The 27,002-nt window shown below is 43.4% G+C and overlaps 1 protein-coding gene across 2 annotated transcripts in view; it reads right to left on the bottom strand.

Annotated features, from left to right (window-relative positions):
• The window catches only part of ciapin1 (cytokine induced apoptosis inhibitor 1), a 74,064-nt gene extending 47,298 nt beyond the window's left edge, over positions 1-26,766 (bottom strand). Inside the window, exons 1-5 of one of the 2 annotated variants that reach the window (XM_088379194.1) lie at positions 26,609-26,766; positions 20,022-20,184; positions 19,804-19,947; positions 15,366-15,445; positions 5,282-5,450 (exon numbers count right to left, since the gene is read on the bottom strand). In XM_088379194.1, coding sequence (XP_088235320.1) covers positions 5,282-5,450; positions 15,366-15,445; positions 19,804-19,947; positions 20,022-20,178 — 550 coding nt within the window. In that variant the 5' untranslated portion in view covers positions 20,179-20,184; positions 26,609-26,766. Of the gene's footprint in view, positions 1-5,281; positions 5,451-15,365; positions 15,446-19,803; positions 19,948-20,021; positions 20,200-26,608 lie in introns of both variants that reach the window. The other variant, XM_088379195.1, reaches the window with a different exon arrangement.
• Between the last annotated feature and the right edge of the window lie 236 nt (positions 26,767-27,002).

Here is a 27,002-nt window from a genome sequence, read left to right as displayed (position 1 = left end):
ATTGGTGGATTGTTCTACCAGGAACCTTGAGTTGAAAATGATACATGAATGTTGTGTGGTGAGCTTGGATGAATTTGGGACCAATGTGATAGGAAGACTCCTTTTTGGAGACTGAGTGGGATGCATACGATGAGCATTGATGAATGATTGCCTGAATGAAAGGTTGAATGGTTGAAGTCGTTGGCGACTACTATGGGAAATTAGTAGAGCGACTTTGATGAAAGAGTGATTTTGAGCAGGTTGAATGCTAAAAAGAAACACGTAGCTTTTGGATTGATAATTAACTAGAGAAAAAACTGGGGAACCAGTAACACATGTGGAAGATGTGTGAACTGAGAAATTAAGAAGCGTTTTGGAAAGAAAGTCAAATTAAATGATGATGAAATCATATGTAGTAATACAACACTTTACTACATATGGATTCTCTAAATCATACAATTGAGTAAAATAAAACATACATTTTGATTTGTATTCAAATTTTTAAGATTCTTGTGATAAACAATGAGAAAACGATTGAAAAGTAACTAAAGAAACTACAAGAAAGTGAAAATGTCTAATCATTTGCTAGCTGAGTCGCTCCCCATTCGGGGAGGCCATCCATTTACTTGCTAAGCTAGTTGTGAAAGCAGTCCAATTGCCACGAAAAGTAGCTATATGCACGATGCAGTACACACACACACGAGACTGATAAGGTGTCAAGAGGTAACAAGCTTGCAGACAGAACCACAAAGCTGCAGCGCAAAAGACACTTCAAATTTTATACACACAAGAAGCAGATAAAATCACTGAAAGATTTTTAAAGATGTGCAGCGACAAAGTCCATGGAGTGAAATTCAATTATGGACGAAAAGAGGGCCAAGATTAGAGAATGGCATCTATAAATGACCAGAAGACAGACCTATCCTACCAAAGAACTTATGCAAATGGACAGCAATATTGAGCCATGGTGTGTGTCACATGGCTCAAGGGGAGGGATAGTGGGGCAGGTCAGTCAGCTTTATACAACATATGGATTTGATTCATATTCAAAACATTTTGAAAACAAAACAAAAATTTTTTTTTTGTAGAGCTTGTTTCAACAAAAACACTGAATGCCTTAACAGTGGCAAAAACGTCATAGAAAGAAATAATACCGAGATATGGGATTTGAGAAATTAATTCTCATGACAGGACTGGTATAAAGTGTGAAGATGTGCTTGAAAAAAAGTACTGTGGGTTTAACCCCGTATAAAAAATTGTTTGGGTGACAATATAGATTACCATGTTTTGAAACCAAGTGGGAAACTAAGGATGATTAAAATTTGGCAGATTACATGAGAAAAATATTTAAAAGGCAAAAAGAACAAACCACATTCTCATTAAGAGCATTGAAAACGAAACACTGGTGTTCTTCCAAGGGGGAAGGGCCATGTTGAATCTTGATAACTCCACCAACTGCCATTAAAATAGCAGAAAGGTCAGTTGAGGTGGTCCTAGCAAATTACAAAAGGGTCATTTCTCTTGAGGTAACGTTCAATCGCAGAAAGTGAGCCAAAAGAATCCTCTTAGAGAAATGCCGGGAACAAGAAAATGGAACAATGACGTTATTGCATGTTGGGTGGCTATCTTTGTTACCATTTTGTTACCCTCAACAATATGGTATTTGTGGGTACTAAGAGTCATAATGAATAGGGGAGAGATGAGTGGGCAATTTATATAGGTCACCCCAAAAATTATGCTGCATTGTATCAATTTAAAATATCAATTTGACCTTTGCAGGATGATCTGCTGTGTCGGATCTGGACTGCCATGAAAGTATGATGTTTATATGTGTACTTTGTCAACAACCGCTGTAGATGTTAAAGAATGGGATGAATATCTAGAATGAATGTGGATCATTTGTTTCAGGTAACTAACAATAAGAGTAACTGAAAAAAGAAACAATTGATTGCTTATGGCAAAACAAGCTGCAAAGGCAGAAAAAAAATTGAATATGTCATATGTATGGGTTTGCGACCGATTATTTATGTTGTACCATTGCCATTGACCAAAGATTGTGTGAAATCTGTCACGTCTACTGGATTGTGAAATGTGTGACAGAGCATTCTATATAATAACCATTGAGAGAAAAAAGAAAAAAAAAGAAGCCATTGCTTTCAGTCAAGCGAAATTGTATATACATCAACATGGCAAGATCTGGGAAAAAAAGCTGGTAAAAACCAAAATATCTTTAAATTTGAGAGGCGACGATGATCTGACCGAAACTGATGCAATTGGAGTCCCTAGAGGAGTTCCTGATTAATAAGAATTAAATGACCAAATTGCAGCGGGATGGGAGTCCTCCATTTGCTGCTGGTGAACGATGAACAAGAACATAGACAGGATAAATTACATCCATTACATGCAGAAATTGGGCAAACGGACACAAGCGGGGCTCAAGGCAGTGCATGAACAGCTAGCCACGCCTTCCCTAATGTCAATCCAGAACCACAATGCTCATGATATGTTGTTGTCTGAGAAAGGAGGGGTCTGCGCAATGTTCGGAAAACAATGCTGCACCTTCATCCAGAACGACACCACCCCTGATGGGAGCCTGACGGAGGCGATTGCAGGCCTGAGATCCCTCAAAACGAGGATGAAAGAGCACTACAAGTGGATGACTGCTTTTGGGAAGTATAACGCCCTTCTGTCCTCAATTTTACCATCAGTTGCAGTGTTTGCTGCTATGCTCATCTTGTATGGATGTTGCATACCATGTCTTCGTGCTCTGTTTAATCGTCTCGTCACTACAGTAATATCGCCCATGGAGGACGAGATTGCTCAGATATACCTAATGTCTCAGCGGCAACATGATGATGTTGATGGCAAAATTCCTGCATCTGTGTTACCAGACTTTTCCCAGATCCGTGGGATTCTGAATGATGACATCGCAACGTTTATCCTTTGGTGTAAACATATTTGTCCTCATGAATGTGGTCCGACGACTGAGAGTCGAGAAAAGGGGTTGTTTACGGTGATGTGTGAATTTGAGCAAATATGTGATAAACAGGTGGGAAATGTTAGAATAATTAGTTTTGTAGCAGCGCTGGCCGGCATGAACCAGAGGTCTCATACCTTCGCTCAAGGCCAATAGGGAGTTCTTATACTCTCTTCCTTGTCTTAACTGTGAGAGGCCCTCACTAGTTAAGAACAGAACACCTTTGTTCTTTGTCTAGCTAAAGAGAAGTTCTTTCTCTATTATACCTTGTAGTTTCTATTTATGAATTGTTGTTGACCGGGACAGTTTTTAAGTTATCCCATATTTACTCAATGTTTGGTTAAGTAGACTTCATGCAAGTTATCTCACATCTACTTAACGTTTGTTGGAGTGTATGCACGAGAGGTATCTGATGATTTACTCATTATTATTATTGTGTGAAACGTAGCAAGAAAGTCTAGAGCATTGTTTTACAGGGACACGGCATCCAGGTTTGGAGATCGCAGCCGAGAACGAGGCTGCCAACCACCTAAGAACAGACTCTGCATTCCTGGGGTCACGAGTCAGCCAAGGCCATGCGGCCTCGCACCACACAACATTGTTAGCTAGTTCACCAGCGCTGCTACAGCCACAATCTCCCCTCCCTTTAGTGTAGCAACGCCTCTTGTAACCAGGGCAACCCAAAATAAAAGAGGAGATAGCGGAAGAGGAGCTCAGAATTGATGGAGGACTGTAACTGGGCCTTCTACCTAATTCTCCTCGTGAGCAAAAGGAATGCTGGTTGTCTTCTCCTCTTTGTTTCCAGCATGTGGATTAATGTCTGGTGGTGTTTAGACCTGACACTCTTCCACTCTGGAATTGCACACGGTGAGAGGCGTCGAGCAGGTGTGGGCATACTTGTTGCCCCCCGGCTGGGCACCTGCACATTGGGGTTTACCCGGGTGAACAAGAGGGTAGCCTCCCTCCACCTTCGGGTGGGCGGACGGGTCCTGACTGTTGTGTCTATGCACCAGTACTGGTACTGGTTCGCACGTCCACCTCACAGTTCAGAGGACCAGGGTTCGATTCTGGCTTGGCTTTCCTGCGTGGAGTTTGCATGTTCTTCCCATGCCTGGATTTCCTCCGGGTGCTCTGGTTTCCTTCTACATTCCAAACATGGATGGTAGGCTGACCGAGCACTCTAAATTGTCCGTTGGTGTGATTGCAGATGGGTGTTTGTCTACGTGTGCCCTGCAATTGGCTGGTGACCGGTTCAGAGTGTGCCCTGCCTCCACCCAAAGAGACTGGGGAAAGCTCTAACAGGCCCACGGCCCTCATAAAGATAAGCGGTTCCGAAAGGTGAATGAATGTTCAGAGCTCAAACATTAAAATGAAAATTCAGCACTCTCCTGTATAAAAAAACGTAAGCATTTTCATATAGAGCAGTGGTTCTTAACCTTTTTGGAGGTACCGGTGTGTTCGGCCATCCGCCGACGGGGGGAGGGCGGGGCCGGGGCGGGACAATAACATACCAGCTCTGCCGAACCCCTGAAGCCGACTCACCGAACCCCTAGGGTTCGATCGAACCCAGGTTAAGAACCACTGATAGATTATTACATATTTATAATATCTGTCATATCATATTTTTCGTATTTATGAGTAATATTATTTACACTTAACGGCCCCTCCTCTCGGTTGATGTACGCCATAAATCAGGGTGGGCTACACCGGTGTACAAGGGCCGGTATTCTGGATGTTTTAAGTGTCTCCCTGCTCCAACAGACCTGATTCAAATCATCATGATTGTTATCCAGCTTCTGTAGAGCTTGCCAAGGAGCTGATCATTGGAATCGGGTGTGAGAAGATGGGAAACATGAAACAATCCACAATACTCACAAACTCATTCCTTGAGGACTGAAGTTGCCCAAGCCTGACGTAAGATAACAAAAATCATTTCAGTTTTATAACCTCGCACTGTAGCTACGACCAGCAGGGGAGTACTTGCTACCAAAGTGATCTAAAGTCCACTGGGCAAAACACATTTCCAATGTTTAGCATGAGTCAAAATTCGTGAAGTAATCACTCACATTTTTGTGGTTGTCAACTGTGGACTTTGAGACTTTTTTGTGATTGAGGGCTGTAGAAATAAAATGGACTCGTGCTGTTCTCTACATACTAACTACGCTGTACAGTACACTGTATGTAAAATGTGTATCGACACACTGTTTTTGATTGGTAACAGAGAAGGATCTCTTTGGACAAATAACCAAAGACATGCATTAGTGTGATGGTAAAAGAAACTATGCTAATGTGTTTGCAAGGCAATTTGTTTTATACACACAATACCTGGCTGAGGAGTATTTTTCCCAAATGATAACTTTATTGAACTGGACGATCCAACTTCAAAATTTGGTTTGACTGCAGATAAGCGTACTCTGGTCAGTGTGTTTCCATGGTAACCCGTAGCTGTCAGGAGGGTCTTCAAAGCCTCTGAAGTCAGTTGTGTGTTACTAACCTACAAGGGGAAGAAGATTCAAACAAACACAACTGATTACAAATAAAAGGTGAAATTCATAGTTTTCCTAAAATCGTTCAGCCCTAATTTGAATTGCAATTCTTTTGCCAGAAACTGCGATTTCGATTTATTCACTGACGTTTACAAATATGACAGACACATCATACCGTCAAAACACAAAAAAGCTATTACTTTTATCAGGGTAGGACGCTGAACAGGCTGTGTGAGAGAGTCCTTTTCAAGTTTTTGAACAGGTTCAATAAATCAAGAATTACCGCAATTCATATACAGTAATTGAGATTTAAGAAATTGAATTTAGGCAAAATGGACAAGCCTGCCACATCATTTTTTCACTTTGATTTTTGGGGTGTCTGTATACTGAGCCCTCTGTAGGCTGAAAACTTTTATTTCCATCAAAAGATGTGGCATCCTTTTGTTCCTGAGACATTAAACTGTCTATGTCAGTATAGATATCCCCCAAAAAATTTCACCATTGAAATCTGATGTGTTTTCAAAGTGTTTCTTTAATTTTTTTTGAGCAGTGTACGTATATAGTGGAGCCTCGGTTTTCGACCACAATCCGTTCCAGAAGGTTGTTCGAGAAGTGAATCGTTCGAATTTCGAATCATGTTTTCCCATTACAAATAACAGAAAAAATTTAATCCATTCCAAGCGAAAAAAAAACGCCTTTTTTAAGCATTTTTTCATTTGCGCATTTTTGCCCGATCGTGCAACACCGCTGAACACGAAACTGTAGCACGTCGCCGACCGCGCAACTGCACGCGCTGGTCACATTATTATGACAGAGTCGTCGCTGAAATTTAGAAAATATTTTTAAAGTCCTGATGTACTTATTACTGTAATTAGTACTGTAATTTAAGTGGACCTCAGTGCGCAGGGAGCTTAATTTGGTCCGATCGCGTAACCGCAGCGCGCCGGGCGCTCACTGTCGCATTGCTTTAGGAGCGTCTTTGTGTTTTAGGATGGTTTTACTCCTCCCACTTGTTTCCTTTGGAGGTATGATTAGAGTTGATGCAATCCTCAGAGTAACGAGAATGTAATAACGAACGGAGTCAGATGGCATGCGGGTCCTCTCGGCTCATCTCGCGAGGTTCAACAACCGAATTTCATCCGACATCCAAAGCAAAAAAAATCTCGAATTTTTTGTTCGAGAACCCAGACGTTCGAAAACCAAGGCTCCACTGTAAATATACAGTCAAACCTCGGTTTTTGACCACAATCCGTTCCAGAAGGCGGTTTGAGAAGTGAATCGGTCGAATTTCGAATATATTTTTTCCATTACAAATAATGGAAAAAATTGTTATCCGTTCCAAGACTAAAAACACCTTTTTTTAGCATTTATTCAACCGTAGCGGTTATATATATACATTTGTATATATTATTTATACACATACAAACAAACAAACCGCATTCAGGTGAATTTGGGAAATTGTGTAAAATGTAAATGAAAACAATATACAATGATTTGAAAATCCTTTTCAACCTATATTCAATTGAATACACTACAAAGACAACATATTTAATGCTCAAATTCATAAACTTTATTTTATTTTTCAAATAATAATTAACTTAGAATTTCATGGCTGTAACACGTGCTGTAGAAGTTGGGAAAGCCACTTCGTCACATCACCTTTCCTTTTAATAACACTCAATAAACGTTTTGAAAGAGAGGAGACTAATTTTCTTAGCTTCTCATGTGGAATTCTTTCCCATTCTTGCTTGATGAACCACTTCAGTTGTTCAACAGTCTGGGGTCTTCCCTGTCGTGTTTTACACTTCATAATGCCCCACACATTTTCAATGGAAGACAGGTCTGGACTGCAAGCGGGCCAAGGGAGAACCTGGACTTTTTTACTTCGAATCCACGCTGTTGTAACACGTGCAGAAAGTGGCTTGGCATTATCTTGCTGAAATAAGCAGTGGCGGCGTCCATGAAAAAGACGTCAATTGGATGGCAGCATACGTATGTTGCTCCAAAATCTGTATGTACTTTTCAGCATTTATGTTGCCTTCACAGTAATGTACGCAAGTCACCCATGCCATGGGAACTAATGCACACCCATACCATCACTGATGCTGGCTTTTGAACTTTGCGTTCATAACAATCCGGATGGTCCGCTTCTTCTTTGGTCCGGAGGACACGACGTCCAGTGTTTCCAAAAACAATTTGGAAAGTAGACTCATCAGACCACAAAACACTTCTCCATTGCGCATCAGTCCATTTTACATGAGCTCGGGCCGAGAAAACCCCACGGCGTTTCTGAATATTGTTCATAAACGGCTTTTGCTTTGCATGGTAGAGTTTTAACCCGCACTTACTGATGTAGTGACGAACTGTATTTGCTGACAGTGGTTTTCTGAAGTTTTCCTGAGCCCATTTGGTGATATCCTTTACACACTCAAGTCGGTTTTTAAGGCAGTGTCGTCTGAGGGATCGAAGGTCACGGTCATTCAGTCTTGGTTTCCGGCCGTGGCACTTACGTGCAGTGATTTCAACAGATTCGCTGAACCTTTTGATGATATTATGGACCGTAGATGTTGATATCCCTAAATTCCTTGCAATTTTGCTTTGAGAAATGCTGTTCTTAAACTGTTCAACTATTTTCTCACGCAGTTGTGGACAAAGTGGTGAACCTCACCACATCCTTGCTTGTGAATGACTGAGCATGTTTGGGGAGGCTCATTTTATACCCAATCATGGTACCCACCTGTTCTCAATTAGCCTGATCACATGTGGGATGTTCCAAATACGTGTTTGATGAGTTTTTCTCAGCTTTTTTTAAATGTTCAGATATTAAGATGTGATAGACAGTTTTTGCATGATTTGAACGAGGCAAAATAACATGCTTTTTCTCTCGAATATATTGTTATAATCATTTGTTTCAGATGTAATTATTTTCTGTCTAAAAATTAAATTTGGTGTTCAAAAAGTCTTTTTTCAAATTTCAGTCTTGAAAAAGAGGGGGTCGTCTTATATTCGGGGTCGTCTTATATTCAGGCCAGTACGGTATATATTAACACTGTTCCCTCTAAGCTGCGCAGCTGCACAATTGATTAAACTGATTGATTGATATCTAATGTTAGACATAATCTAATCTAAGTGGATGAATGATTTTCTTTCCCTGCCTTTTTGTAGTATAAATCAGTGATTGACAAGTGTCCAGCCAATGATATGATATGGTTCACTTACGCTACATAGCCAATCATAGTATTGACAGTGTCCTGCCCATTCGTGCCGTGCAGGTTAGCTAGCTAACAACAGCGCGGCGGAGTCAGGAGATGCAAATGATAAGTGAGCTAACCCCTCATCATGGCAAAACGAACGAACAGCGACACATCCTCTCACCAAGCCAAAGTAAATAAGAGATGCGGTGGTTCTTTTAAGATGGAATGGCTGTCGCGAGTCTCTCTCTCTCTCTCCTTCAGCTTGTCCCGCTGTAGAACGTTGCCTCTTGAACCTTCCTGCAAAACAGCACTCTGTCTTCTGCTATTCTGCCAGCTTCTGTTGTTGTCGTCCCCAACCAGTCCTGTATGTCTTGCTCCCATCTTCTTGTTGGTCTTCCTCTTCCTCTTTTACCCTCCATCTTTGTTTCCAGAATGTGTTTTTCAAGTGACTCATGGCGTTTGATATGCCCAAAATATTGCAGTTTCAATTTTTTCACAGTCTGCAGCAGTACTGGTGATGCAACTACCATTCGTGTCAACACCTCGCCATTTGATATCCTATCAATCCACGATATCCGCAGAATCCTTCTGTAGCATTTCATTTCGAAGGCGGTGATCTTTTTGCTGTCAGTACTGTTGATGGTCCACACCTCACAACCGTAAGTTGCAACTGGAAATATTGTACTTTTTAGAATTCTCATTTTTGAGTCTATACACTGTCCTTTCCAGAGCTTCTCCATCTTTTTTACTTCGGCAAATGCCATTGCCAGTCTTCTCCGTATTTCTGAGGTAGTTTTTCCATTTGCTTCTATTCTGGCTCCAAGATACTCAAAATGACTGACCCTTTCTATTTCTTCATCACCAATCGTTATTACCACCTTCTCTTCACACTTATAGTATAGTATAGTGAATACGGCTGGTAAGATTATTGGTGCTTCGCTTCCCTCCCTGAAGGACATTTACACCTCCCATCTCGCCCGCAAGGCAACCTCGATTGCCAGAGATGTGAGTCACCCGGCTTACTCCTTGTTTGACCTTCTGCCCTCTGGGAAGAGGTACAGGAGCCTGCGCTCCCGCACCACCAGACTCGCCAACAGCTTCTTTCTCCAGGCTGTTAGGGCCCTGAACTCGCTACCCCCTTCTGCGTAGCGTGCGGCACTGTTGCGCTATTTTCGGGAATGTCTGCTGTACGCGTTTTTACGCTCCTCTTAATTAATTATTTATTTATTTATTGTTGTGTTATTTATTCATTATTTATTCAGCTCGCTTTTGTTATACTTGTTTACTGTTTGTCTGTTGTGAGCCATGTCTTGTCACCGTGGGATAGGGGGGAACGAAATTTCGGTTTCTTTGTGTGTCTTTGGCATGTGGAGAAATTGACAATAAAGCTGACTTTGACTTTGACTTTGACTTGTCCGTGTCCATAATTTTTGTCTTCTTCACATTCAGATATAGGTCTTTCTCTTCGCTGTGTTGTTTGACCGCCCTGATGAGATTTTCCAGCCCTCTTGGAGTAGTGGCCAGCAGCGCTGTGTCGTTGGCATACCTTAGGTATCTGATGGTCAGCCCCTGCATTCTTGCTTCATTGTATTCACATCTCCTATGGTCGTGTTCCACTTCCCTCATGATTCCTTCAGTGTAAAGACTAAATAGGTGTGGTGAAAGTATGCACCCTTGTCTCACTCCCTTTTTTACTGGGAACCATTCTGTTATTCCACATTCGAGTTGTACAGCTGATTGTTGGCCCTTGTAGAGTGATTTAATCAAGTTAATCAGATGTGGATGGAAGTTCATTTCCTAGAGAGTTAGCCAGAGCTTTTTATGATCGACACAGTCAAAGGCTTTTGAGTAGTCTATGAAGCATGTATGAAGATTTACATTCACTTCCCGATGTTTCTGAATCATCATTCGTAGATTGAAAATGTGGTCTCTCGTTCCTCTGTTTTTTCTAAATACTGCTTGTGTTTTGCTAACTTCCTCTTCCAGTTTACTTTCCAGTCTTTTCATGATAACTTTGAGTAGTATTTTACTTGCATGGCTGATAAGCGATATTGTTATGTAGTTGGAACACAATTATAAGTCTCCCTTTTTTGGTAAAGTTATGAAAATTGCCCTTTTCCAGTCAGTCGGCCACTGTTTTTTTTGCCATATCTTTGTGCACAATTTATGGTATACCTCTACTCCTTCTCCACTTGCTTTCAACATTTCTGCTTGTATGTTGTCGCATCCAGGACTTTTTCCTTCTTTAAGGGATTTGATAGCCCATTCGATTTCTGATTTGAGTGGTGGTAATTGTGGTTCTGTTTCTGGTTCTATCTGGTCCAATACTTCTTCTGCATCATTTTGTGCGTACATCCCCTCACAGTACCTCCTCCATCTGTCCACAATTACCTGATTCTCAGTCAGTGTGTTGCCGTTTTCATCTTTAATTACCCCAAGACCGGGTTGAAAAGTTTTTGTGAGACTCTTTATTTCTTCATACATTTTCTTCATATTTCTCTGCTTTTGTTTTTTCTCATATGGTCCCCAATTTTCTGGCACTTTTTTAACCAGGTATGTCTTCTTATCCTCCTTGCACATTTGCTTCACAACTTTTGCTATTGCTTTGTACTGTTTGCTATGTAGTCCATAGGATTTCTTTGCTTCTTTTCTTTCATCGATCTTGTTTAGTGTCTCTTCTGTCATCCACGGTTGTTTTTTGCCTCGCTTTTTCTTTAGATGTTTTTTGGCTGTTTCCATTAATATGTTTTTTGCCTCATTTGCAATGTCGTCCGGTTCTTTTTCTTTAATGTCAATCAACAGTGCTTGGAAACGGTTTCTTGTTTCTATGGTGAAGTTCTGATCTATGTCTCGTACATCGTAACGGACAGGTCTTGTTGTTGTCTTCTTACACTTTAATTTCAGTTTCATTGTTCCTACGAGAAGTTCATGGTCTGTGTCACAGTCAGCACTTGGTTTTGTCGTGACATCTTGTATTATAGATGACCATCGCTTTTCAACCATAATGTAGTCAATTTGATTTTTTGTTTTTCCATCTGGTGATGTCCATGTACATACTTGGATGTTTCTCAAACATTGTGTTTTTAATTGCCAATTGATTTGAGAGTGCAAATTCAACAAGTCTAGAGCCTCTCTCATTTCTTTCCCCTAGCCCTGACATTCCGATCAGTCCATCTTCCTCACTGTTTTTTTTGCTTCCGACTTTGGCATTGAAATCTCCTGAAATGATTAAGATGTCCTGCCGTTCTTTGTTGTCTACTTCTTTTTGTAAATTCTCGTAGAATTCTTCTAATTCTTCATCTGTTGCTACAGAAGTTGGTGCATATACTTGTATCAATGTAATATCTTTTGCCTGGCCCTTCAATCTAACAGTTATAATTCTGTCGTTCACTGGTTTGTAGCCTATGAGACCTTGAGCTGCTGCTCTTGACAAATATATTGCCACTCCTCCCTGCCTTTTCCCTGCCTGAATATACCATGCGACCACCGCAATCTGTTGTAAAATGTCCGCTTCCTGGCCAGCGATGCTCGACCAGCCCTAGGATGTCTACTCCGATTCTAACTGCTTCCTCTGTGATGGTGCTCAGTTTACCAGCTGGCATACTTCTTACGTTCCATGTTCCCAGTTTGTGTGTCCGTTTAAGCCATTTATTCCGGTTGTTTCTAATTCCAGCACAATCAGGCGTTCTGCCTTCATCAGCTTGGGTGGTACTCCTCCCGGTGTCAGGCTCTTCCCCAATACACAGGAGAGACTCATCTAGCTTGGGGGTCTCACCACTGAGTCTTATATCGTTCTTCGCGTTATTTGCATTCATGGTTCAAGCTTCCACGGCATCGTTTACTGGTAGTAGTTTGCCATTGCTTTCTACCAGAGCAGTGCCCATACTGGACAGGAGTCCCAGCCATTGTACCTACATTGGTATCTTCTGCCCGGCACAAAGAAATAAGAGACCAGTTCTGGCGCTCCCCCAGCTGCTCCCACACTTCATCCGTCGCCTGCCTGCCACGACTTTACGTAACCCAGATAGGGAGGCTAAGCGGGTACTCGGCCTTGCCCAAGGGCCTCCCGCAGACTAGTGGAGGGAAGGAGGCGTCTTACTTCTCCTGTTGACAGGTGTTGACAGGTGTTCCCTGCCAACTACCTGTCCCACTACCCTGTCGGGAGTGTGTGAAAATAAAAGAACAAAGGGTGAAACTGGGTGTGATTTTCTCTTTTTTGAGTGAGAAAGGTCTACTATGCAAAACATGCAGTGAAACCCAAGTGGCAGGCGAGTTTATGGAGGGAAAAATATGGACTGAATGAAGTCATTCAGCAGAAATATCATTTGAAAGCTGTTGGGATTGTACAAAGACTCAAGATGGGACAGGGGATCGGTACATTATAGCGAGAGAGCGCAAAAGGCTGACAGAAAAGGAACGAGCTGTTACACAAAATAAAATCCGACCCCGAGCAAGTTAAAGTTCTCATTGACAATATTTTACTTATTTACTTACTTACTTACTTAATTCATTACTTAATTAATTAATTACTTATTTATTTACTCATTTATTCACTTACTAACTTACTAACTTATTTACTTGTTTACTTATTTGATCTGGTGTTGCACACAGTGGTCTACAGTGTGCACAGGGAGCTTGTGTGTTTCCACAGACACTTGAAAATTTGTATTTTAAGCTGAGCTTTCATAGCCCGCGGCTTGGGTTCAATTCCCGGTCAGGGAACCATATGCAGCCATGGGGGGGGGGCACATGTCAATATCTCCCCTGTGCCGTTCCCAAGCCCGGGTAAATGCAGAGAGTTGCGTCACGAAGGACATCCGGTGTAAAAACTGTGCCAAACATTTCTCATGCAAATCATCTGGACAAAAAACGGGTGTTTCGCTGTGGCGACCCCCTTCGGGTAAAAGCCGAAAGAAGCCACCACCATTGTATATTAACCTGCACCATCACCGCTCAAAAACAACATTTAAGGGAGAATGGCTTTCACAGGTAGTTAAGTGTGCACTGACGTCCACCAATAGTGGCGTCCCCCAGGGGTGCGTCCTCTCCCCACTGCTCTTCTCCCAGGGGTGTCAAACTAAATTGTTTTGCGGGCCGTATTGTAGTCATAGCTTCTTTCGGAGGGCCATTATGACTGTCAACCCAAAAAAATGTATGAGCACCTCATATCATATACAGTAAAAGCTACAAAACAAACTGACAAATAACTCGTTTTCAAATCAGACGAGTAAAAACTGGTCAAATATTTAAAATCAAAGCTTTTATTTAAAGTGAAGACAATTTGGATTTCTAGTAATGACACACGAATTTGATGCACAATTTGTCTTTGCGGGCTACATAAAATGATGTGGCGGGCCATATCTGGCCCCCGGGCCTTGCGTTTGACACATGTGCTCTACACTAAGATTGCTCCTCAGGCGACTCTTCTGTGAAGCTCCTGAAGTATGCGGACGACACCACTCTCATCGGACCGATCCGGGACGGTGGCGAGAGTGCGTACAGACAGGAGGTGGAGCAGCCGGTCCACTGGTGCAGCCAAAAGCACCAGGAGCTGAACCCGCTCAAGACTGTGGAGATGACAGTGGACTTCAGGAGAGACCCTTCACCACTTCCACCCCTCACTATCCACATCACCATCATTATCATCAGTTTAAAGTCCGTTTTCCAGGCGCCGCTGGGTTGGACTGGGTTCCACAGGAATACTATTCTCTCCACAGACACCTTCAAGTTCCTGGGATCCACAATCTCTTGGGACCTGAAATGGACCAGCCACATAGACTCTGTCCGGAAGAAGGCCCAGTACTTTCTACTTTCTGAGACAGCTCAGGAAGTTCAACCTGCCACAGAAGCTGCTGAAGACCTTCTATAATGCCATCATCCAGTCTATCCTCTGCACCTCCATCACTGTCTGGTTTGGATCGGCCACCAAACAAGACAAGCACAGACTGCAACGGACAATCAGGACTGCAGAAATGATAATCGGGACCAACCTCCCATCTATCCAGGACTTGTACCTGTCCAGGACGAGGAAACGTGCAAGTAACATCTCTACAGACCCTTCTCACCCAGGTTGCAGTCTGTTCGAACTACTCCCCTCCGGACGGCGTTACAGACCACTGTACGCCAAAACCAGCAGACACAGACACAGCTTCTTCCCCCAGGCTGTCGCTCTGAACAACACTCAGAGTCTCAGATTCATTACTGTGCAATAACATCCTGCTCTCTATGCTTTACCTTTAGATTGTCCATATTATGTGTACTATGTGTCCTCTCTGCATCCATTGCAGCCTGGTCATCCTGGAAGAGGGATGCTCCCATCTGTGGTCTCTTCTCAAGGTTTCTCATTTCCCCTAGTAGGAGTTTTGAGTTTTTCCTTGCCCTCCTGGGAGTTTAAGATCAGGGGATGTTTGAGAATAATTGTCAATTGTTGCACGTTGTCCTGAATGTTCTAAGCTACCTAAATGTTGTACAGAGGCCGAGATGTACCGGAGTGAATTTCCTTGTTTGGCATGCTCAAACTTGGCAAATATGATTTGATTTGATCTCTGTGCCACCAGATATTCTCTCTGCATTGTTTCCCCCCTCAGAATAATGCATATAATTACAGATAAAACGTTTTTTTCTTTTGACTGAGGCTTTTTTTTTTTTACTCACATTTTGGTAGCACTCCTATTGTATAACCTTTGGCCCCTTTTAGCGTCAAAGAAATCTCCATCCAGTTATACCCACCTCTGCCACTGACACCAAGCCTGATAACTTGATTGCGGACACCAGCTTCTCAGCAGTCCTCACACTCTCTGCTTCAACTCCTAAAACAACAAGACAACATCTGAATGCAATGTGGATGTGAAATTGATAGTACAGATAAAAAGTGAATCCATGTTATAATCCATGTTGTCATTTGTTTTCTTTTTAAAATTTGTTGTCAACTAGAGATGGGAAACTAGAGATGGGCAACTAGACAGGTTGCTACCAGTAATTTTTCTAGTTTACACTAAGACACCAATATTGATGGCACCCTCCTGTGGCCGTTCAACTATCAAAAAGTAAATGGCATGCATGGCTGACAGATCATCATTCGGATCGTGTGATTCAGGGCACAAAAACGCCAGAAGGTAAAAACACGTCTCAGTTCACTGCTAGGATATTGTGGTAAGTTGACAATAAAGAGGTTGTTGTTAATAACATAACATAAAACCAATGCCTATAATGTTCCAATACTAATGTTAAATCAATTGCAAACTAGCTTCTAGCATATAGCGATAGTAACCACTCATTTATATAATTGTGTGTATATTTGAATTTGTGCTAATTGAGATATATTATACTGTTTAACCTTTACCAATCTTTTTTGTGGGCTTGAGACTGTCTGATTGAGTGCTCGCTGAGCCTGCAGATCTGATTGCATCTTAAAATGTTGGGCATTATTCAAACCTCCAGGAACTCAGGCTTGTGGTAGGCGAAGTACCCCCTAACTGGGTGCCAGACAATCGCAGGGCACACGTAGATAAACATTTTTTTTCATAATATGTCGTATGTGCCCCTACTAGCTCAGTGACCTAGTGGTAGAGTGTCCGCCCTGAGACTGGAAGGTTGTGAGTTCAAACCCCGGCCGGGTCATACCATAGACTATAAAAATGGGACCCATTGCCTCCCTGCTTGGCACTCAGCATTAAGGGTTGGAATTGGGGGGTTAGATCACCAAATGATTCCCGAGCGCGGCACCGCTGCTGCTCACTGCTCCCCTCTCCCCCAGGGGATGGATCAAAATCACACGGGGATGGGTTAAATGCAGAGGACAAATTTCACCACACCCAGATGTGTGTGTGACGATCATTGGGACTTTAACTTTACCAGTCTACACATGGCATTCTGATCAATACTGCGTTTGTGGAATACAAGTTAAATCTCAGGGGAGGTCATTTTGTCACTTCCTCTTGATTGAAAATAATATCACAGTTACTCAGGTCACAAACCAATCACGGCTTATCAGCTTCCTGAAGCTGTAACTGGTTGTGACCTGAGTGCTGAGCAACATCAAAGTCAAAGTCAAAGTCAGCTTTATTGTCAATTTCTTCACATGCCAAGACACACAAAGAGATCGAAATTACGTTCCCACTATCCCACGGTGACAAGACATAGTTCACAATGTACATACAAGTAAACAACACAAGAAAATAAAACAAGAAGGCACAAACAATGAATAAATAAGAGTGATGAATACGTAATAAATAAACAAATAACACAATAAAGAAGTACAGGACGCTACGCAGAAGGGGGAAGAGAGTTCAGGATCCTAACAGCCTGGAGAATGAAGCTGTTGGTGAGTCTGGCGGTGCGGGAGCGCAGGCTCCTGTACCTCTTCCCAGAGGGCAGAAGATCAAACAAAGAGTGAGCGGGGTGACTCACATCACTCACAATCGTGGTCGCCTTGCGGGCGAGATGGGAGGTGTAAATGCCCTTCAGGGAGGGGTGTGAAGCACCAATAATCTTATCTGCCGTGTTCACTATGCGGTGCAGGGCCTTCATGTTGTAATCAGTGCAGCTACCACCCCAGACAGCAGACAGATACAACTGGAGAGGACACTCTCAATGGTGCCACGGTAGAATGCGGTCATGACGGCCGGAGGAGCACTTGCTCGCCTGAGTTTCCGCAGGAAGTACAGGCGGCGCTGAGCTTTCTTCGCAAGTGACGCGGTGTTGGCGGACCAGGAGAGGTCCTCACTGATGTGCACCCCCAGGAATCTGGTGCTGCTCTCCCTCTCCACCACAGCACCGTCGATGGTCAGCGGCAGGTGTTGGGTGTGACCCTTCCGGAAGTCAACAACAACTTCCTTGGTCTTGTTGACGTTCAGCAGGAGGTTGTTATCCCTGCACCACGCGGTCAGAAGTTCAACCTCCAACCTGTACTGAGTCTCGTCACCCTTGGTGATGAGATCCACCAGAGTCGTGTTGTCAGCAAACTTCACTATGCGGTTGTCGCTGTAGGACGCAGTGCGGTCACGCGTCAGCAGGGTGAAGAGCAGCGGACTGAGCACACAGCCTTGGGGGGCCCCCGTGCTCAGCGTGATGCTGGCGGAGATTTTGTCGCCAACACGTATCACCTAAGGCCTCTGACAGAGGAAGTCCAGTAGCCAGTTGCAGAGGTAGGTACTGAGGCCGAGCTTGTCGAGTTTGCAGATGGTGCACAATGGTGATGAAGGCAGAACTGAACTCCACAAACAGCACTCACATACGAGTCCCTTCTCTCCAGGTGGGAGAGGGCCGAGTGGAGGGCAGAGCAGATGGCATCCTCAGAGGACCGTTTGGCTCGGTACGCAAACTGGAAGGGGTCTATGGTGGGGGGGGAGAATGGATCTTATGTGCTCTGATGTCCGTGAAGACACCCGCCAGCTCCCCAGCGCAGTCCTTTAGCGCTCGACCTGGGATGTTGTCAGGGCCCGCCGCCTTACGGGTGTTGATAGCGGCAAGCGCCCTCCTCACGCTGTCGGCAGAGAGGCACAGGGGCTGCTCGTGTGGAGGGGGAGTGGTCTTAAGCGGGCAAGTGCTGTTCTGAGCGTCGAAGCGAGCAAAGAAGCGGTTAAGCTCGTTGAGCAGACGGAGGTCACCCTCACAGCTCTGCGGCGCGGGCTTGTAGTCCGTGATGGTCTGAATGCCCTGCCAAAGGCTCCGTGCGTTCCTGCTGTCCTTGAAGTGGGCGGGAATATTGCAAGAGAACGCCCTTTTCGCGTCCTTGATGCCCCGGGACAGGGCGGCCCTCGCTGCCCTCGAGCCAGCCTCATCCCCCGCTCTGAAGGCTTTGTCCTTGGCCCTCAGCAGCCTGAGGACAGCCCCCGTCAGCCATGGCTTCCAGTTAGCTCAAGTGACGATGGATTTCGAGTGAGTCACATCATCAATGCACTTTGTGATGTAAGAGGAAACAGAATCAGTATACTCCTCAATGTCTGTCCGATCGTTGCAAGTGGCCGCCCACTTAAACATGTCCCAGTCAGTAGTGCCAAAGCAGTCTCGAAGCGCATCAGAGGCACCCTCAGGCCACACCCGTATCCGCTTGCGAACCGGCCTGGATGCCTTCACCCTTTGTCTGTATGCGGGCAAAAGCATAACAGTGAGATGGTCAGAAAGTCCAAGATGGGGGAGGGGGGCGGCCTTGAAAGCTCCTTTATGTGAAGAGTAGACCAGGTCCGGGAAGCTGTCACCACGTGTTGGAAAATTAACATGCTGGTGAAGCCTCGGAAAAACAGACTTCAGGTTAGCATGATTAAAGTCCCCAGCGAAGATGGTGAAACCGTCAGGGTGCGCCGTCTGTTGTTCACTGACAGCCTGGTACAGTTCACTAAGAGCCGCGATCCTGTCGCCTTCTATGTTGGAAAGCGGGATGTATACCGCGACTCGCAGAATCGCGGTAAATTCCCTCGGCAGGTAAAAAGGACGGCACTGAATGATCACAAACTCCGCCAGTGGCGAGCAGTGCCTGGATAGCACTACGGAGTCCCGGCACCATTCGTCACGGATGTAGACGCATATTCCACCTCCTCGCGACTTTCCCCCTCACATTGTCAAATAAAGTTTTCATTACGCAGAGGTGGACGTAAGTTAAGTGGATATACATAGTATATTAGCCACATAGTAAGAGGTTAATTATTGTATTATGGAATCTCCAATTTTATTCTACTCTTCGCTAAAATTCAGAGAGGGATCCTGGTTAAGGCAAGACATTTCAATTCTGACATATGCATGCCACCATTTTAAATTGGGTTTTTTCATCTGTTGGACTATGGACTACTTTCAGACTGATGATGGACAGAGTGACAGAAGCCCTATTGAATGACAAGAAAGGACGGGGACCAAAGGAGGATTAAGATGGACAGGTGGGGATGGAAGGGTGTCCAGGAAACGGACGAAGGACCGATCAGCAAAATTTGGTAAAGTCCCCACCTCTGTGAAAAGTTAACCTTAGCCAGTTTCTTGCAATCAATGCACAGATGTGTGACCCAACAGAAAGCAAAATTCATTCAATAAAAAAAAATTCTAAAGAATTTTTATGGTGTGTGATTTTATGGTTTATTTCTAATATTGTAACTACTACTGCAATCTGCTAATCAATAAACAAACAAACCCCAATGTACAGTATATATTAATACTGACCATGAGAAATGTATCTGACCTGTAATAGGTTCATCCAGAACTACTTTGCCACCGGGTTTGAGGACTCTGGCCATCTCAGCCAGAGTCTCTGAACTGTGGATAGAAATGCTGTCCGGCAGAAGGCAAGAGAGTACCCAGTCGAATGAGGATTCAGCATAGGAGGCTAAGGAGAGAAAGGTAAATGGTCAACTTGTTTGTGACATGACAATTAGAAGAAGAGTAATAGGTCATACTCACAAAGCATAAGCATTTCCATGTTTTCCACTGAAACTCGGCCATTGGGACCAACGATGGTACTAAGAGCCTCTGCAAACTGTTTTAAGGTGATAGGTGATAATGGTTGAGCCCATACCAACAGGACCATATCTCCCATTTTGACACCGAGGTCCGCCATAATCACCTGGAAGAAAGATTCCTTTAAAGGGATACAAAAGCGACGATGGTCCATTTTTCATTAACTAGTTTATGTATTTTTTGATCAGGAAAATGGAAAAAGTTAGCATGTCCTATCTTAGGGTTCATACCATACATTTAAATCAGTGCAAACGTCCATCATTTCCAAAGAATTTTGTTTGTCAGAGCACTTGATTGACGTAATGTATTGTCTAAATTCACTATGAAAGGCATTACAGCATGGGTTTACTGCAAGGAATTTACAGCAATGAATGTGATATTTTGACATACTCGATTGGTACATCTTCTTACGAACTTAATTGGTTTTGCAATCAGGTTTGTAAGTAGAAAGGTTTGTAAGCAGAAGCAATGTTTCCCATTAAAATAAATGTAAAAGCAAATAATGTGTGCCGGACTATCACAAAGGTCACACATTTTTCCCTATTACTCTGTGTTAAACGCACAGAAAGCCAAGATAACAGCTTTATTTTTGCTTTGTCAAACAAAAAATAAATCTCTTGACCTCCTTGACCGAACATTGCTTGGGGAGGGGGTAACCTGTTATTTTTCTACACTCGCTAAAAATACCCCGAGAGCGTTGGTTTCGAAGTCGAAAATTGATTTGTAAGTACCATATTTTTCGGACTATAAGTCGCGTTTTTTTCCATAGTTTGGGTGGGGGGGCGACTTATACTGAGGATCAACTTATATGTGAATTTTTTCACAAATTTTCAAAATTTGAAAAAAAGAAAAAGTGAAACCGCGATAAACGAACCACAATGTAGCAAGGGATTACTGTAATTTGAATTTCAAGTGACGTCAGCAGCGCGGCGCGGCGGTTGTTTACATAAAGGACAAAGATTCGATCACGAGATGACGAAGATGACGAAGGGCCCCACGTACTACCGGCATCATTAGCGGCTTTGTTTGTAAGTGACACGGAGGACGAAGAGTTTGAAGGATTTAATGATTTGGAGTGACACAGAAGGTTTGAAAAACTATTAGAGCGTTTACGCACGCCCGGTCCTACTCAACGGAGCTCTCTTTCAACTCCGTGGATGGAAGTCGGGGGCCAGCGCTCGGCCGGGTGGCTGTCCAGGGACGGTGGATGGGGCTCGGACATGGCTTTTACGCACGCCCGGTCCTACTCTACGGAGCTCTCTTTCACCTCTGTGGATGGAAGTCGAGGGCCGGTGCTCGGCCGAGTGGCTGTCCGGGGACGGTGGATGGGGCTCGGACATGGCTTTTACGCACACCCGGTCCTATTCTATGGAGCTCTCTTCCACCTCCGTGGCTTGAAGTGCCACCTCCGGGGATGGAAGTCCACGCCGCCACACGCCTGGAAGTCCACACCGGTGCTTGGGGCCGTGTGGTGGTGAACTATTTATGTTACAGTTATTTGATATATTTTATTTCGTGTAGCAACTTGTATATGTTTCTATCGTTACAGTTCAGTGGTTGGCTTGTTGAACTGTTGTTTTGTTAAATAACGACCAGTTAACAAACCCACGTCTTTCCTTGTACTTTGTTAACGCTACAATATAGTTATATACTAGATCTGTGGAATACCGACGAGGCTGACGTCAGAGCGCAAGCGCGGCATTGTTGACAAAGGACGAGGAATTTGATCGATGGATTTAATGATTTGGAGTGACACAGATGGTTTGATAATATTATTGCTTATATAATAGTTATTTGATATATAATTTATAAATCATTATATGGGCCTGTGGAATATTTTGAAGTGCATGCGCCGTCAGCGACGCGCACCCATTGTTGACATAAAAGACGATCGATGGATTTAATAAATTGGAGCGACACAGATGGTTTTCTAAACGTGTTATTTATGTAATAGTTATTTGAGTAACTCTGAATGTTACGTCAGGCCCGTTCTCAGCTCTTTGTTTGTGTTTATGTCACGTTAGCATACCTATTGTTTAGCCTGTTGTTGCTCGTTCATGTCTGTTCTTGGTGTTGGATTTTGTCGAATAAATTTCCCCTAAAATGCGACTTATACTCTGGAGCGACTTGTGTTTTTTTTCACGTTATTGTGCATTTTATGGCTAATGCGACCTATATTCCGGAGCGACTTTTAGTCCGAAAAATACGGTAGATGGAAAAAAAAAGACCAGGAGGCTCCGGTTCGTATCTCGAAGTGTTCATAAGTATAGGCGTTCGTAATTCAAGGTACCACTGTACATTTACTACATGCAGTCCATATTCAAGTTAAAGGGGTACTTTACAATTTTTGCAATTTTCAGCAGTAAAGACTTAATATTTTATTTCTATAATGAATTATAAAACGTCATTATTTTCCATGTTCATTCAACTCCTTAGAAAAACATTTTGCAACATGTTGCCTGAGAATGAAATACTCAAGGCTCAGATAACAACCAATCGCCGCTCAGCCTGCGAACGTTAGGTTTCTAAAAATCTGAAGACCTTAAAAGTATTACTTGTGTGCGTTTACATGGCTTTTAAAAACCCGAATACTGCTAGTGTTTGGGTTTCAAAAGAGTTATTGACAGCATGTAAATGTAATCACGGTACTGTCTCAGTCTGAACACTGGGGAGCACAAGGTAATGACTTAGAAAGAAGTCTGAAATCTGATGACATGTTGAAAATGTACTTAAGCATTGTGTGCTGAAAATATACTGAATGAAACAAAATATAAGTCTGATTATTGAAAACACTCAGGGAAAATGAATAAGTTTTGGGTAGATCAGGAGAGGGCAAACTTTTTGACTGGCGGGCCGAGTTGGGTTCTAAATTTTGACTGGGGGGCCGAACCAGGAGCAGATGGATGTAGTGTTTGTGTGAAGTGATAGAAATGACATGTAAAGGTCATTGCATAAAAGGTTTGTACTTTTAGTAGGTCGTAAAGCATGGATATTCAAAAAAAGGTTTTTGAAAACAAATGCATTTATTAACAGCATTAAAAAAATATTTCACCAAAAAACTACTATCAGTGATTGTCATTAAATACGACACTGTTATTATGAATAATAGTTTCCATCACTTCAGTGCCTGCAGGTCAGATTTATGAAATATGTTTATCTAATCAGGCGAAATCACATCAAAAGGCAAACATTCTGACCAAATACATCATCTGGAAGAATTAGTGAAAGAATACATCTAAATAAAGTAATAAAGAAATCAATAGTATTGTTGGTTTCCCTTTTTTGCAAGTGCATCATGGTCTGGAGTAATATTTGTTGTGGTAATTCTTAGGATAGAGCCGAGGTGTCGGTCCGTTAACCTAGATCTCTGACGGTTTTTGTTAACGTTCTTGTGGCTGAACGTCTGCTCACACACGTAGGTTGAGCCAAATTGTCCACTCTGTTTTTTTAAACACTCAGCACTCAGTGTCCACCTTTCTTTTCCTCGGGCTACTCATTTTAATGGAAGGATTCCAGGGGAAGGTTTGTCGGTGGAATTAGCGTAAAACTGTATCTGAAAGCTCAGCGCGCGAATTACGAGAATGCTGACGTCACAGCCCACACTCAAAATTCGGCACTGATGGAAATAGAGCGCGGAGTGCGCCGGGTCCGTACCACCGTATTTTCCGGATTATAAGGCGCATCTGAAAACCCAAAATTTTCTCAAAAGCCGACAGTGCGCCTTTTGGTCCGGTGCGTCTTATATACGGATCAATTGATGAATTTGTTGATCCATACTGGTTGTACACAGTGCTCTGCCAAAATGTTTCAGTACGTTTTAGTACGACTAGTAAATTACAAGGTCGCATCGCTTCCCAGCATCACGGCAACCGTGGTCAGGGGGCGTCGCTGAATAGCTGTTGTACCCGTGAGGCTATTTCATTTCAAAATAGGCTGCTCCGTTAATTTTTCAAGTAAATTTACGGATCGATATGGAAGGGAAACATAGGTAAGCAGTACCAATGTGTTAGATCGAACTTTAGTCAGTTCCAATCATTTTATAGGAGATCGTTTGAGAAACGTGATTGTTTACACTTTGCTGAGGCTCATGGGAGTCTGCGAGCTGAGGCTCATGGGAGTTTGCGGGTGGCTAATGCTATAATGATAGCTGCTATACGCACGAGGCTATTTCATGTCAAAATAGGGTGCTCTGTTAATGTTTCAAGTAAATTTACAGATCGATTTGGAAGGGAAACATAGGTAAGCAGTACCAATGCGTTAGATCAAACTTTAGTCAGTTCTGATCATTTTATAGGAGATAGTTTGAGAAACGCGATTGTTTACAGAGGGCTCATTGGTTATTCGCTAGTGGATGCATACCACAACCCTAGTCAACCTCAGTTTGTTGCAGTATAGCTTCTATTTTATGCGCCTTTTACTCCAGTCCGCCCTATCCATGAAATAATTTCTAAAATAAGAAATTCAATGAGGGATCGCCTTATAATCCAGTGTGCCTTTTGGTGTAAAAAATACAGTACTTAGTACGTACACGCACTTGTGAGTGTGCACCGAGCTTTCTGACACGGCTTCCGGGAGTAAATGCGGGGGCGGGTGCTTCCCATCTATTGGGGAAACATAGTAATTGCAGGGAAGATGACCGAAAAAATGTTTAATAATACAATAATTTATTCAAGTTTGGCGGGCCGGATTAAACGGCCCCGTGGGCCGGATGTGGCCCGCGGGCCGTAGTTTCCCCATGTCTGGGTTAGATCATCGGCTATCATCGGCCGGTTTAATCGGCAGGTCAATGAATCAGCCAGGTCCAAAAAGAAGTTCAGTGTTCAGTTAAAGTGGGACTTTAATGATTTGTTAGAACAATCATTAACAACTACTTAACAATGTACAGTGGAGCCTCGGTTTTTGAACACAATCCATTCCAGAAGGCTGTTCGAGAAGTGAATCATTCGAATTCCGAATCATATTTTCCCATTACAAATAAAGGGAAAAAAAATAATCCCTTCCAAACCCCAAAAAACCCCACCTTTTTTAAGCATTTTTTCATTTGCGCATTTTTGTCCAATCGCACAACTGCAGCGCACCGCCGAACGCGCAACCGTAGCGCGTCGCCGACCGCGCAACTGCACCACGCTGGTCGCATTCTTGTGACGCTGAAATTTAGAAAATATTTTGAAAGTCCTGCAGTACTTTCTAAAATCTAAGTGGACATCAGTGCGCAGGGAGCTTAATTTTGTCTGATCGCGCAACTGCAGCGCACCGCCGAACGCGCAACCGTTGCATGCCGCCCACCGCGCAACTGCATCGCGCTGGTCGCATTATTGTGACAGAGCGGTCGCTAAAATTTCGAAAATATTTTTAAAGTCCTAATGTACTTTCCAAAATTTAAATGGACCTCAGTGCGCAGGGAGCTTAATTTGGTCCGATCGCGCAACCGCAGCGTGCCAGGTGCTCACTGTCGCATTGCTTTAGGGGCGTCTTTGTGTTTTAGGATGGTTTTACTGCTCCCACTTGCTTTCTTTGGAGGCATGATTAGAGTTGATGCAATCCTCAGAGTAACGAGAACGTAATAACGAATGGAGTCAGTTGGCATGCGGGTCCTCTCGGCTCATCTCGCGAGGTTCAACAACCGAATTTTGTCCGACATCCGAGGCAAAAAAAATCTCAAATTTTTGGTTCGAATACCAATTTGTTCGAGAACCGGGACATTCGAAAACCGAGGCTCCACTGTATGTCCATCCATCCATCCATCCATTATCTGTACCGCTTGTTCCCACGGGGAGCCTATCCCAGCAGTCATCGGGCAGTAGGCGGAGGACACCCTGAACTGGTCACCAGCCAATCACAGGGCACACAGAGACGAACAACCATTCGCACTCACACCTAAGGACAATTTGGAGTGCTCAATTGGCCTACCAAGCATGTTTTTGGGATGCGGGAGGAAACCGAAGTGCCCGGAGAACACGCACGCGGGCCCGGGGAGAACATGCAAACTCCACAAAGAGAGGGCTGGAAGTGGAATCGAACCCGCACCCTCCTAGGCGGTCGTGCTAACCAGTGCCCCACCGAGCCGCAATGTATGTCCATCGGAAATTATTTTAGTAATCTCTACAAGTGTTAACATTTTCCTATGACAACTTCATAATTTTCGATAGGGGGTGATTCCGAACACAAACATTGATTAGTTACTGTCAATTCAATGTCGCTATTAGACGATCGTATCTTTCAATCAGTAACAAACGTAAATGACGAAAAACGCAACATAGCCTCCGCACCATTATCAGGTTAACTAACCACCGTGCTGCCCTGCCATCAGTTACCCAGTCAACGCTTCTATTTTTGTACTGCGTCATGTCAACTAAAGAACGTGACATAATAGTTAGCTTTGGCAAACCGCATGACACGCAAAGCGACCAGCGGAAGCCCAAGTCAAATTATACGGCAAACGTAATGACAAATTCACAACTATACTTAAGTTATTTAATAAGTGGCGATTACAGTAATTTAAACAGACAAGTTTACACGCAGCAACTTACCTAGGTTTGTTATCAACATTCACTTGAAACTCGGAGTTGAGTGTCAAGACGCGTTATGCACCCCTTGTGCGTTCTAGGGTGCGCATGCGCAGATGTTCGGCCATCTTGGATCGTTATTTACGGCAACTACACTCGGTCAAAACACGCCGCAGTTGGCGACGAATCTACTGCAAGACAACGCAGACTTCATCAATCAATTTGAATAACAAGGCCTTGGAAGGGCGTCACCCCGTGGCAGGCTTGAATAATACTGTAATACCTTACACGAGACGCGTTCGATAAGGATTTTATACATAGGCTAGTAGTAGTAGTAAGAGTAGGCGACACACCTAAGTAAAGAGCCTTATCGCTTGCATTTGTTACAACAGGACAAGTACTATGAGACCAGTTCCTC

The sequence above is a fragment of the Syngnathus floridae genome, chromosome 6, assembly GCF_059516105.1.
Source record: "Syngnathus floridae isolate MCC-2025c chromosome 6, RoL_Sflo_1.0, whole genome shotgun sequence".
In the NCBI taxonomy this organism is placed as follows: domain Eukaryota; kingdom Metazoa; phylum Chordata; class Actinopteri; order Syngnathiformes; family Syngnathidae; genus Syngnathus; species Syngnathus floridae.
Note: the sequence above shows the minus strand (reverse complement) of the source record. Positions and strands in the feature narration are given on the sequence as shown.